The 14853-nt window shown below is 36.2% G+C and overlaps 1 protein-coding gene across 2 annotated transcripts in view; it reads right to left on the reverse strand.

Annotated features, from left to right (window-relative positions):
* Nucleotides 1-14853, reverse strand: part of ANTXR2 (ANTXR cell adhesion molecule 2) — a 159369-nt gene that overhangs the window by 100494 nt on the left and 44022 nt on the right. For both annotated transcript variants that reach the window (XM_031010222.3, XM_031010221.3), the window contains exon 11: nucleotides 3884-3962. In XM_031010222.3, the coding sequence (XP_030866082.1) occupies nucleotides 3884-3962 (79 nt within the window). The remainder of the gene's footprint in view (nucleotides 1-3883; nucleotides 3963-14853) is intronic.

The raw sequence follows: 14853 nt of genomic DNA on the forward strand, positions 1-14853 counted from the left end.
AAGGAAAGGAAGGGAAAGGAAAGGAAAGGAAAGGAAGGGAAGGGAAAGGAAAGGAAAGGAAAGGAAAGGAAAGGAAAGGAAAGGAAAGGAAGGGAAAGGAAAGGAAAGGAAAGGAAGGGAAAGGAAAGGAAAGGAAAGGAAAGGAAGGGAAAGGAAAGGAAAGGAAAGGAAAGGAAAGGAAAGGAAAGGAAAAAGGAAAGGAAAGGAAAGGAAAGGAAAGGAAAGGAAAGGAAAGGAAAGGAAAGGAAAGGAAAGGAAAGGAAGGGAAAGGAAAGGAAAGGAAAGAAAAGGAAAGGAAAGGAAAGGAAAGGAAGGGAAAGGAAAGGAAAGGAAAGGAAAGGAAGGGAAAGGAAAGGAAAGGAAAGGAAAGGAAAAAGGAAAGGAAAGGAAAGGAAAGGAAAGGAAAGGAAGGGAAAGGAAAGGAAAGGAAAGGAAAAAGGAAAGGAAAGGAAAGGAAAGGGAAGGGAAGGAAAGGAAAGGAAAGGAAAGGGAAGGGAAGGAAAGGAAAGGAAAGGAAAAAGGAAAGGAAAGGAAAGGAAAGGAAAGGAAAGGAAAGGAAAGGAAAGGAAAGGAAGGGAAAGGAAAGGAAAGGAAAGGAAAGGAAAAAGGAAAGGAAAGGAAAGGAAAGGAAAGGAAAGGAAAGGAAAGGGAAGGGAAGGAAAGGAAAGGAAAGGAAAAAGGAAAGGAAAGGAAAGGAAAGGAAAGGAAAGGGAAGGGAAGGGAAGGAAAGGAAAGGAAAGGAAAGGAAAGGAAAGGAAAGGAAAAAGGAAAGGAAAGGAAAGGAAAGGAAAGGAAAGGAAAGGAAAGGGAAGGGAAGGAAAGGAAAGGAAAGGAAAGGAAAGGAAAGGAAAGGAAAAAGGAAAGGAAAGGAAAGGAAAGGAAAGGGAAGGGAAGGAAACGAAAGGAAAGGAAAGGAAAGGAAAGGAAAGGAAAGGAAAGGAAAGGAAAGGAAAAAGGAAAGGAAAGGAAAGGAAAGGGAAGGGAAGGAAAGGAGGGAGAGGTCGGTCCTGACAAATGAAGTGTATTTCCTCAATCAAAGGATATTTTAAAATTAAAATAGGACAAAGAACAATTTTAAAATAAAAGAATTCTTTCAAGTTGAATAAATCTAATAATATGAAAAATATAATCCATTTTCTTTCCTTTTTTCATTTCAACACCATAGAGTTTGGGAATCACAGCCTGTAGGATGAACTCTAAATTCAATTCGGTTTTTTAGGTTGTTGATAATCTGGTCTAAATTTTCTATTTCCAAGATTCCTTCCACTTATTTCTACTCCAGTCAAATGCATCTCCTCTCAATTTCATCAACACATCCCCACCCTGTTTGCTCTTTCTCTATAATATGCTCCCCATCCCCTTTCTTTGCTGACATCCTAGTCTCCCTTCAAGGCCCTGTCTGTCTCAGTTCCTCCACAGGCATAAAACCTTTTTCTGGTACTCTTTCCCTTCCTGCTCTAAGCTCCTGGAAGCCACTATTTCCCAGTAAATATTATGTGAAATTTTGTTGCCTAATTTATTCCATCCATTTGTCAACAACTAACAGCTCCAAAGTTTGTACATCCAATCCAGACCTCTCTCAGAACTCCAGACTTGCATATTCAGGGGCCTGACATTTCCACTGCGATGTCCAATAGACATCCCTCATTCAGCCTCACCACAACTGAACTCCTCATTGCTCTGAAACTGCTGTGCCTGATGACGATTCATCCTTCTATTTGGCAAAACCACAGTTGCTTTTGCGTCAACCTAATAGTTGCTCAGACAAAAACACTTGGAGCTATTCTTAATTTCTTTCTTTATCTCACATCCCACACCTAATCTGTCTAGGCATCCCATGAACTTCCCTGTAAAATACATTCTAATTCAACCCTTTCTCACCATCTCCAATTTGATCACCCCAGTGGGGCTACCCTCCTCTGGGTGGGGAAGGATTCCTGCGTTACTGCAATAGCCACAGAATTGGGCTTGATGTTTCCACGTTTGCTGCTACTCGCAAAGTCTGTTTTCATACAGCAGCCAGAGTGATCCTTTCAAAACAGTGAATCAAATCATGTCACCTTCCAAGGTCTTCCTGTTTCACTCAGAAGAAAAGCTCAGGTCCTGACAATGACTATACACCCTACAGGATCTGCCCTGCTCCTGCCACTCTCTCTTCCTTATCCAGAGGCTCCCACTCTCCCTGACTACTTCCATTCCAGCACACTGGCTGTTTGCTCTTCTTGAAACTTGCCAGAGACTTGTCACCTCAGGCTTTGCTCTAGCTGCTCTCTCTGTGTGGAGCACTCTTCCCTCAGATGGTCTGCAGGCCTCACTCCCTTACCTTCAAGTCTTTGCTCAAAGCCTTCCTTCTTACGGAGAATCATCTTGACCCCTTCTTGACTGTTACAGCTTGCTCCTTTCCCCTTACCTCATCACTGACACATCAAAGATCATTTTTCTGAAATCTCCCCACTCTTAAACCATCTTGAGTCATATTACCCTCACTCAGGAGCAAGAACTAGAAAGTCTTCCTTAAAGCACACAACCTATACATCCCAGATGAGTCATTTAGCCTCAGCATCCTTGCATGTGAAAATCATGCATTGCTATAGGATAGGAACAAAGACCTGTTTTCCTGCTTGCATGGAAGAGAGGAAGAAAAAGACAGTTTGTAGGTGTAGAATAGGAAGAAGGATGAGGAAGGAATGCCATTTCAGTGAGCTAAACACTGAGAAACTACAAACCACAAATATTTGTAATTTCAACCACATCCTGAGGGACCAGAAAACCAGCAAACTGCAACATCCACAAAATCTACAAATTGCAACATGCGCTAGAAATGGGAGAAAAAAAACCCTCCCCAAAAAGCACAAATACAAAAACAAAAAACCTAGCTATTTTCAAAATAGAAGTAGGTGTTGGTAAAGACTTATCCAAGGAGTTAAAAAGTGACCCAAGGGTCCATATGATGTTCCTTTTACCTAAAGCATTGTCTTACAATGAGAAATGCAACTATCTCTACACAGATAACATTGAATTGTTTTGTTTTGTTTTCTGTTGGAAGGTTTTCTGTCTTGAATTAGTAGATCAAAATCAAAATATAAAACAATGAAACCGTGAGATGTGAGAAAATGTTTAGGTTTAGGATTTTGGTCTTTTGGAGGGGAGGAATTTTTCTTTTTTTGCTTTGATTTACATATTTTTTACAAAATATATTTAGAAATAATAACCATGTGGTTGGTCCCGTTTAGTGCTGCCCGTTTCCACGTGAAATAATATAATATTGAAACTTTCTATAAATCCACAAAATTAAATAAAAGGAAGAAAATGTCTACTGAATGGAGTTTATAGTTCAAAATACTTCATTTAGGTAATGCAAATCAATAATCTCAAAATATATATTCGATGTGGTTACAAATTAAGATAGTATCAAGCCGTCAAAGTCAACTTTCTCATTCAGAAAGCACCAATATTTTAAATGAACAAAATAAAAAAGTCACATATTAAAATGCAATAATTTGATTTCAAACCATGATAAATGTTTAGATACTGTAATCTAACCTTCCTAACAGAAAACATAATTTCTGTATTTAATGTTTTAAGAAAAAAAGTGCTTCATTTGTAAATTATTAACTTATTTTGATTTCAAATATGCCTTTTAAATTCTATAAATATGAAAATCAAATGCATACTACCTTAAAGTTCCTATAAAAGGGAGCTCAACATAAAAAAAAGCAATGCCACCCAAAACGAATTCTATACAAAATTTTTCCTTGTAATGGTCTCCAATGTTATTGTTTGCATCTCCTTTATTGTAGTATGCAACAACACCAAAGATCCATAGATTATTTCTGGATGGAATTACTTTTAAAAGATAATCTTTGTGCAAACTTTTACTTACACATTCTGTGGCTGTGACAATTAATGAGCCTGAAATGACAGATTTTCCTCCATTAAAGCTCACTGAAACATCAAGAGTTCTGAAAAACAAAAGAAGAAACAATAATTTTATATACATTTAAAACCAGAGGAGTAGGAGATTTTTATTTCCTTATGTAATTCAAAACCAGCCAGAAAACATATTTAAAGAGTAAGGGTCTCAAACTCCTAACCTCAGGTGATCCACCCACCTCGGCCTCCCAAAGTCCTAGGATTACAGGCATCAGCCACTGCGCCCGGCATGGCCAACATAGTGAAACCCCATCTCTAGTGAAAATACAAAAATTAGCCAGGCGTGGTGGTGGGCCCCTGTAATCTCAGCTACTCCGGAGGCTGAGGCAGGAGAATTGCTGGAACCTGGGAGGCGGAGGTTGCAGTGAGCCAAGATCATGCCATTGCACTCCAGCACGGGCTGACAACAGCAAGACTCAGTCTCAAAAAAAAAGGAAAGAGTAAGAGTCACAGCTTTTGGTAAATTATGCCAGCTTTTTTCTTCCTTAGTTCTAGTCTTTACTTATTAGTCAGGCAAACTTATTAAGTGGACTAATTGTTTCTTTACAAAGTAGTAACAGAAATACAGGCATTAAGAAATTTCTAAATCCAGAAAAATGCCAAGGTTGTTTCAGGTTCACAAAAACCTACAAAGAAAGAAAAGCTTTAGATCCCATTTAGCCTATTTCTCTGTCTCTAGGTATTACTACTAAGAATATAAAACTGGAAGCAATAAACCAGTCAAAAATAAAATATAAAGAAAGTGAATACGAAAGACAGCAACAAAGAAAAGAAAGGGAGAAAGATTTATTTGCAGGTATTTGTTGCAGATGGTCCAAAGATATTAAAATATCCCGACAAAGGTACAAAGAAGAGATAATAATTTTTGTCCCTGGCTAAGAAATATTATAGTTAAAATATAGTTCTTATTTTGAAAATATGATTTCAAACTATAAAACAAGTAATAATCATTAAAATTTCATTAATTTAGATTGATTATTTGGGATTAGCCGAGAGTTAGTAATTTTTTATTATAAAAATAACTAAAACAAGATATCAAAAGGGAAAAAAATGACAACAGGGTTTGTACGGAAAGAGCTCTTTTCCAAAATAGTTTACAAAGGATATTATTGTAATATCCTTTGTATTGTACAAAGGATAATTGGTTTGCAAACAAATCAAAGCCATCCATCCACAGGCCAGGTATGGTGGCTCACGCCTATAGTCCCAGCACTTTGGAAGGCTGAGGTGGGAGGACTGCATGAACCCAGGAGTTTGAGACCAGCCCCGGCAACACAGTGAGATGCCCATCTCTACAAAAAATAAAAATAAAAATAATTAGCCGGGCATGGTGGCATGTGCCTATAGGTCCAACTACTCAGGAAGCTGTGGCAAGAGGATCGCTTGAGCCTGGGAGGTTGAGGCTGCAGTCATCTCTGATTGAGCCACTGCACTCCAGCTTCAGCAACACAGTGAGACTCTGTCAAAAAAAAAAAAGCAAAAACAAAAACAAAAAACAAACTCCCAGAAACAATCTCAAGCTGCTGACAGAAAGGGGAGATGAGAAATATTATTCAGTTCTTACCACTGCCAGATGCTATCCTAGGCATTTTATGGGCATTATCTATTTCAACCCTTCACAATAGCCCTTGAAGTAAATAGTAGTTTCACAGTTTTACAGATGGGGGGCAGGAGGCCCAGAAATGTTAATTACTTTGCCCAAAGTAATACAGCTAGGATTCTAACTTTGAACTCTTTCCATCATATCAGAGAGGCTTGATTAAATGATGAAATCAAAGTCCTTAATGTGTTTTTTTCTCAATGTGCTATTTGGTTTGGATTCACACAAGAAAGCTACTGGGAAGGATATTCCTGGCAAAGTTCAAGCTAAATTCAATCAAAATATAGAAATACTTCTTTAAAATATTTCTGTGTAAAGTATTTACTTCAAAGCATCTTGCTTAAAAAGATGGTTTAGCTAGGCTGGACGCAGTGGCTCACGCCTGTAATCCCAGCACTTTGGGTAGATCACGAGGTCAGGAGATTGAGACCATCCTTGCTAACATGGTGAAACCCCGTCTCTACTAAAAATACAAAAAAATTAGCCAGGCATGGTGGCACGTGCCTGTAATCCCAGCTACTTGGGAGGCTGAGGCAGGAGAATCACTTGAACCCGGGAGGCAGAGGTTGCAGTGAGCCGAGATCACACCACTGCACCCCCAGCCTGGGCGACAGAGCGAGACTCCATCTCAAAAAAAAAAAAAAAAAAAAGATGGTTTAGCTAAATGCAGAAAAGAATAAGAATTCTGGATGTTTACATCTAATTAACTATACTTCTGAACTATTCCAACACAGAAGGCCAAGTGGCATATTAAGAAAGAAAACTTAAACCTAATTGCTCATTCTGAAGAAATGGGTGCCTTGTTTTGTTTTTTTAATGACTAAGCATAATCAAATAAAAAATTGTCTTCCCTAGTTCTTAATTCCTCTACTTTAAAGAATGTGGCCTGAATCATCTGACATGTTGGCATGGTTTTATTTTTTGGAAAGATAATTTTCATTCATAATAATATGTGATTCTTTCAGGTAATCTTACTGATTCAACTTCAAGGGATCAGTAGACATTGACTGAAGTTGTTTATAATCTGACAGTTAAAATTCACCACAAACGAACAAGTTCTCTAATTAATGAAGGAAACATTCAAACTTTTAATGCTTAAAAAAATGAAATGAGAACAGAAGATGTCATTTTAAAACAAAGTTTACTCTTTCCTATAGCAGAAATGCATGCTGATATGATCTTGTAACCGACAAAAATAACTGCATTCTCTGAAAATCTCATTCTAGTATAATGTGGCTGGTGTAAAAAAAAAAAAAAAAAAAAAACTGAGTTAATTCTCCGCAGATATAGAAATCCACTTGATGATATATGATGTATGGAACTGAAACAAGAATATCTTCCTCTTTTTGAGAGTAGTAGTAGCAGCGTGATCAAAATGTAACCATAAACACCACTCATAATTACAGGCAATTGTTGATTTCTTACTAAGAACCAGACACATTAATTCATCTTCTCATTTAATTCTCACAACAACCTACTGAGGTCAGCACTAGCATCATCTCCATTTTGCCCATGAAGAAACAAGCTTATAAAGGTAACTTGTCCAAATATTGGACTTCACTGACTCTGTACTCAAAAAGCTTTCACTTCTACAACATACTACTTTAATCCTCCACATGTATTTTAGCGTCTTATATTTAAATTTCTCTCATTAGCATGAGTTTCATTTGAATCTTCTAGCTTTTTACTACATTCACATATTTCTCATGGTTAACTAGAATGGCATTTACTATATGCTAAAGCAATATATTTACTTGTGAATATATATATTTATGAATATGTGTGTATAGATATATGTATTCTGTGAAAATTTTTCAGAAAAGTTGCAAATATGAAAAACACAGTTACATCTGCTTTTAAACTTTGCTGCTTCTTTAGAAAAACATATTTGAAATTATTGGTATGGTACTGGCACCATCATTAAGCTAGAGCCTTTGCCCAAAGCTATGCTACTCCTTTTCTGGCATAGGTTGAGAAAACCACCCACTGTAATGCAAACCAAATTCGGTAAGCTTTCTTTGCCTCAAGAGTCAATTATACATATTTGGTGTTTTCTGTCATATTTTATGTCATTTCTGTTAGCATCTATGGATTGTTATTCCTACTCCTACATAACTTCTACTTCTAGTTAGTATGTTTCTGACAGTGGAAGCCATACGCTCAGTAACAGAGGCTTTCTTATCGGCGAAAATGTATTAAAACAACATTGTGTTTACTTAGTTGCAAACATATATGGGAGGCAAGAGAGCAGTTCATTTTTATTTGCCCCAAGGATCTAATAATATTGCAAAAGGGCATTTGGGTGAAACTGGAGTCCTGAGTTTGAACCCTCGTCACTCCATTTTTAATCTTCCATTTCTCAATCTGTAAAATGGGGATAACTGTACCTATTTCAAAGTTGTTTTAAGGAACAGAGCTTGGTAAAATAATATACATAAAATATACAACACAATGCCTGGGACACAACAGGTACTCCATAAATTACTGTTAACACCTGAATATTTGTCTAATGGATTATTTAGAATATCAAGGTACTTTTCCTTTTAGATCCAAGCTAAGAAGCAATGTATATAGAAGCAATAAAATCATTATGTAATACCTTTTGTTTAATTTAATTAATTTCTATTCTGCTCACTGCCATATAAAAATATTGTAAGCTAAATTGTTCAAAAAATGCCTACTATATAATGTCAGGCAGTTTCATGTAAAAAATTTTTTCAATGCTATATTATTCCTGTTATAAGACATGACCTTGATTAAATCCAACATTATAGCTATGTTGAGCTCTGTGCTTAAACCTCAGGCCTAAAATCACACTCCAAATTGGTTTAGGAATATTTGCCAGTAAAATCACTCAATCAGTCACTTATTTTATTACTAGTTAATTAAATGAGTATTTATTAACTGATTGTAGTAGCAATGATAATTGGGCTGTACTTGGTAAAAGGGCTGCAGTAACAAAGAATACAAATTACAATGTAAATAAAAGGAAGCCCTGTAAACAATTACAAAAGAATGCGATATTAATAAAATAGGTTTAGGCACAGGGGTTCTAGAGGGCTGTGTGGGAGATTCAACAGACTTGGCCTTGGCATAGAGGCATTAGCAAAGTTTTCCTGCAGGAAGTCGACTACAGGATGAAGCTTAAAGAATGATCAGAAGTTAGGAAATGAGATTAGAAAGGAGTCCATGCAGATGGAGCACTCCGACAGGGTGGAAGGCAAGAAAGGGACAGGGACAGAACAGTCAAGGCAGTAAAAGTGATTCAGTACTCCAGCAACAAAAGAGGGTGAGAGTAAGAATGAAATGGCTCCAGGTTGAAAAGGGGAGCAGAGAAAAGATCATTGAGTCCCTGGATGCCATCTTTAGACATCTGGAATTCGTCTTAAGAGTTTTAAGTTTGATAGAAATATAGTTAGAAATGTGTTTTACAAATATCATTCTTGTTACAGTGTAAGGCAGGGGTCTGAAGAATAAATTTCAAAAGTAGAAAGACCAGTTAAGAAAGTCTCAGTGTACTTGAAATAAGTACCAAAGTAGAATTGAACTAAAATAGTGGCAATGAGGTTAGTGTGAAAACAAAAACTGAGACATATTAGGAGTTAGAATAAAAAGGACATGGACATTTATTGGATGTAGGAGGTGAGGAAGAAGAAAAAAGGATGACCTCAAAGTTTCTGTCTTACACAAGTAGGTGGGCAGTCTTGCATAGGGAACACAGAAGGAGCAAGTTTGAACAGAAGGATGTGAGTTTAATTTGGGACCTTCAAGTTTAAGGTGCCTGTAGAAAATCCAAGTGACTTTGTAGACATTTGGATAGGAGGCATTTGGACAGCAGACTTAAAGCTAGTAAAAAGATCTTGCCAGGAAATTTGGAGCTCATCAGGAAGAAAAAGGGAGCCATAGAAACGGTGAGTTTATAAGTCAAGTATCCTCCAACCATGATAAAAACTGAGGGGCACTGGACACTGTGGCTCACGCCTGTAATCCCAACACTTTGGGAGGCCAAGGCGGGTGGTTGGCTTGAGCCCAGGAGTTTGAGACCAGCCTGGGAAACATGGTGAAACCCTGTCTATACAAAATGTACAGAAAATTAGCAGGGTGTGGTGGTACATGCCTGTAGCCCCAGCTACTCAGGAGGCTGAAGTAGGAGGATCACCTGAGCCAGAAAGGCCAAAAGTGCAGTGAGTCACATCATGCCACTTCACTCCAGCCTGGGTGACAGTGAGACCCCACCTCAAAAAGAAAAAACTGACAGTTAAGAGACTATAAAAACAAAAGTAGTCTAAAGGGACATCTGAGGAGAAAGGGGAGAAACAGCTAGGGTGAGAATATGAAGTCACAAAAGACAAGGGAAAACCTTCTGAGACAAGAGTGGCACCTTGTGCAGATAATACAGGGAGGTAAGGGAAGATAATGCTGGGAAATGGCAATACTTTCAACTTAATTTTCTATAAATTGGTTCTACATTGTTTAATATTTCTTACAAATATCTTAATCCATGCTTTGCTCCATCATTAAAATATGTTTTTTCAAAGTAGAAGGATAGAAGAAAGCTTAACAACTTAATGTAACAAAAAGATTGATTGAAGTGTACTTTCATGTCAACCGACAATTAATAGGAATAAAATTAAATTCAAACATAGTAAAGTCATTCCACATGAGAAATTATTAAATAGTACTATGACACACAATTTAGTAAATAAAACTCACTAAGTCCTAATAGTCACATACTTCTATTTAATGTCTAAAGATGCATGACTGTTCCAAAACAGGAGAATGGCTCAGTGCCATATGTCAAAGCTATTCTGATCTAAGAAATGTTATACTCCATGAATTATGATTGACATTTCAATCCACAGTAACCTATTTGCAAAGTATTCATTTGCTTCTGACTTTATGCATATCCAATAAAAGATTGTCATTTTATGATCCATTAAAAAGGATGAAAAAATTAAATAAAATTGTGAAAGACATTTGCTGGAAGTAATAAATAATTCACCTCCAATTTGCACATACTGAAAATTAAACTGGCAGCTACTCAAAAAGTTATTACAATTACGGTGACTTAAGATATTTTGAAATCAAGTGATACTATTTAATGCTCTGCAGTGCTTTTTAAAAGATAGTTTTATGAATGATAAAGATTTTAAGTTGGAAGATAAGATTCCATATTCATGAATAGTTTAAAGGTACCACTTCTAGTAATTAGTTTATATGTAAATTAATGTTTTGACTAAGGATACTTTCTTGAAAGTGGCTAAAAGATTTTTGAATTAAATGACTTATTTTTAGCATATCTCAATATGTGTAATAGATAAAACAAAAATTGCAGTTAGCAAGATGTCTACATTTCAGAAGGAGAAAAAGCTATATTCAGAGATTTACTGGACATCACAGGAAAGCTGTATTATAATTGTTCTGAGTATTGCACTAAAAATAAGCACTTTCTATTTGCTGTGTGTTTTTTAATAACATTCTAAAAAGACACTTAAAAAACAATCACCAAGTCAATTTAGTGCCTAAATCAATCAAATTGAGTGCCTTTCATCCAAAACTTTAAAGAGTCTTAGTGATATGGTTTGGCTGTGTGTCTCCACCCAAATCTCATTCTTGAATTGTAATCCCCCCGTGTAAAGGGAGGATCCTGATAGGAGGTGAATGGGTTATGGGGATGGTTTCCCCCATCCTGTTCTCATGATGGTGAGTGAGTCTCATGAGATCTGATGGTTTTAAAAGTGGCCATTTTTCCTGGGCTTGCACTTCTCTCTCCTGCCACCATGTGAAGGTCTTTGCTCCCCCTTAGCCTTCTGCCATGACTAAGTTTCCTGAGGCTTCCCCAGTCATGTAAAACTGTGAGTCAATTAAACTTCCTTCCTTGATAAATTACCCAGTCTCGGCAGTTCTTTATAGCAGTGTGAGAACGGACTAATACATTTAGTAATAATGAAAAGCTTTGATAATATAAAATTTAGAAGCAGATATATAAGAGGATTTAAGTACCTATGTCAAGAATATTCTCTACATCCTCATATAGGTGTCCATCTTTAAATACTTTTCATTGTCCAAATAATTATCTACTAAATAGTTTAGTAGAATTATCTACTAAATAATTCTAAATTTTAGAAAGTATTTCCTTATATTGATCTGAAATGTGCTTCCCCTTAACTTCACCCTTTTTCTCCTGTAGCAATAAAGAACAATTCAAATCTGTCTGTCATGTGACAGATCTTCCAATGTTTGGAGAGTTAATGCATCACATCTGAATAGTATTTTTTTCAGTATTTTAAATTGTATCCTATTTAACATTCCCATACATGGTGACATCTTATTAGCCACCCCTCCATGTGTTCATGTGTTAAAAGACATTGCCAGAACTGTATACAATACTTAGGATGAAGAGGCAAGGCAGATTAGGTGAACTTATCACATTGATAGATATAATTTGAAAACAGTGCACCATGTGAAGGAAAAGAGAAATGTTCCACCAAGGAAGTGTGGGGTAGAGAAACAGAGAAAGCCCTTAGCTTTAACCCATATCATCATGATTCTAATGTTCATATCCAAATAAAGACATAACTAATGTGTTAATATCCATGATTTTTCCAAAAAATAAAATCTCATTCCTCACAAGAAGCAAAAGGAATAATGTTGTGGTTGTATCACCTGCTACTAACATAAGAGAATTAGGGATTCTATAGACATACACACACATACAGATAGAAGTATACTTTTGGAAAGAACAGAAACTGTAGTAAAGGCAGAATTTATCTAATCAAGAAAGAGAAATAGAATTAATCAATTTTATTCCAGGAAAAATAGATTAGGCTTAATACTGAAAAAAAAAAGTTGAAGAAAATAAAAAGATTCTATTATGAAGCCAGGCTCTAACCTCAATTCTGCCACACTGTTCATCTCAATGATCCTTCAGTTTTCCTTGAAATTTTCCACAGACAGTGACGTCCCACCACTTCTTTCTCAAAACACTCTGTCAAGTGTCTTCCCACACTGCCTTTTAAGAGAACTAATACTATCAGTTTCATCTGATTTAGATATTTATTTCATATTTGCCAGAAGATTCTGGCCAATGTTTTTGAAAGCACATTTAACTATACCATATGCCTCCTTAAATCATCTCTATCAAACAAACTGTAGGATAAGACTCCGGTTCATTCTGTTCTGTTTTTCTTTCTTCACAATGTGTTTATGTACATTTACCCAATTTGCTCTGTTCTTCTTGCCAAATTACAGGTTTGAGATCTCAACTATTGCAGAACAGCTGTGCTATTGTTGATGTCTCACAAAACAAGGGTCATAGAATAAGCCCACATTACAAATACTTGTAATACTTGCACATTAAACTGTGAGGCTAGTAGTGCCCTGGATTAGGGAACATCCAAAGAACATCAGAGAATGCATCCTATTCAAACTTAAAGAAGACAATTTGGCACAAAGGAACCACTTTTAGAAATAAATTTCTAAATAATCGGCAGATTTTTCTTGGTAAAACAGTTTGTTTAATCATACACCATTTTAAAAGTAAACCGTGTTCATCCAAAAAAATAGAAAACAACCTCACTACTATGGCCATTCTTTCTGTTTAAATAGTAAGAGTTTGTTCATCTTAGCCTAAAAATCTATATCAAATAAAGAAATTTAATAAATACAGATCTCTGTATCAGACAGATCTATCAAAAAAAGTTATTGAAAGACCCATCTGAACAATGCTCAAAATGATATACCTGGACAGGATTTGCCCAGATAACTTTAACTTTCATTTACTCCATAACATCAAATTCCAAATGACGACCTATGTCCTAGCTACTCGGCTACATTCTTACTCCCCCATCTCCCACGTGCTCTTTTAAACCAAAATCCACAGGCCTTAAGTTTTTAAAAAAATAATCCTCAAACAAAGTGAAATTCATGAAATAACATAAAGATAAGAAAAGAACGGATAGAGCAGGCTAATGAGATGAGGCACGTGCCCGTGGATGCAGCTCTGAGACTGTGCATCTGGCTTTGAGGCTCTCTGTCTAGGGTTACTTCACCAGCATGTTGTTAATTATTTAAGTGAGAGAATGAGGGGAACTATCACCACATCTGTCACCCTCACACAGAAAAAACCTTCATTCATTGTTGGGCCAGATGTGTTTATTTGAAACATAGACTAACTAGCTACTTAATGGGTTTGAATCCTTAGCCAAAAGCTAATTAGGCAAACATATTAAGCATCAGTCACCTTACAAGGCTAAACTGTTTCAATTGTGTTGATTTCAATCCAATCTCATAAGAGAGCTCATCACTTACAAAAGTGTCTGAAGAAAATTCAAGGCACACGAAAGGTCCAAATTACTTGCAACATACTAAGTAAAATAAATAACGATGTCCCCAAATACCCAGTACATTAACAAATAAAATCTAAAGCTTTGCTTCAATGGTATCATGTACCTGATCCAGGAAAGGAAGACAAAAGCAATTCTTTTAGACACATCTCTGTCCCAGAACATTCTCAGTTTGCTTGTAGGTGAAATATTAATGTCAAAATCTAAATGAATGATGATTTCTCATGTCTGATATTTATTATGCTATGTATGATTAAAAAATGTATCTCCTGGGTATTTAACCTATCTACAAATAATTAAAGTGTATCACTAGCCCCGATGGTATTCTCTTCAAAAGAAGACTGTGCCCAAAGGCAAATTCTAGAGAAAACAAAATCAGTGCCTGGGATAAAACAGGCATAATGCATTTTATAACTACTTCAGAGAAGAAAGTAAATTACTTTCTTTAACTAGTCACTATTATTTGAAAGCCAAGATTTTTTTTTCTGCTTTAAATAGTATGGCCCCCCAAAATAAAATTCTGACCATTTTCCTCTATCCTGGTGCAAGTAGCTGATCCCAGCAATCAAATGACCTCTTTCAGATCGTTAGGTTAACTGGTAAACAAAAATATTTAAGAAAAATTCATTCATCCTTTTATCCACCAAACATTTAGTAAATATACTATGAGTCAGACATTGTGTTAAGTGCTAGTAATACAACAAGAAACAAGACAAAACGTGTCCTAGCAGGAAGTAGAAACATAATAACAGACAAACAATTGGCTTTGGAGAAAAAATAAAACATGAAAAAGGTATACAGGTTACAGACTCAAAGAGGAAGATTGCATGATTAAATAGGGTAAGTTAGGATTTGTTTTGTTTTACTTAGACTAAGTTCACATACAGTTCTAGATCAGGGGAAGAGCAATCCAAGCAGAGGCAACAAGAAGTATAAAAGTGCAGGAGCAGGAGTGTGCAGGTGTGGTCAAGAACA

The sequence above is a fragment of the Gorilla gorilla genome, chromosome 3, assembly GCF_029281585.2.
Source record: "Gorilla gorilla gorilla isolate KB3781 chromosome 3, NHGRI_mGorGor1-v2.1_pri, whole genome shotgun sequence".
In the NCBI taxonomy this organism is placed as follows: domain Eukaryota; kingdom Metazoa; phylum Chordata; class Mammalia; order Primates; family Hominidae; genus Gorilla; species Gorilla gorilla.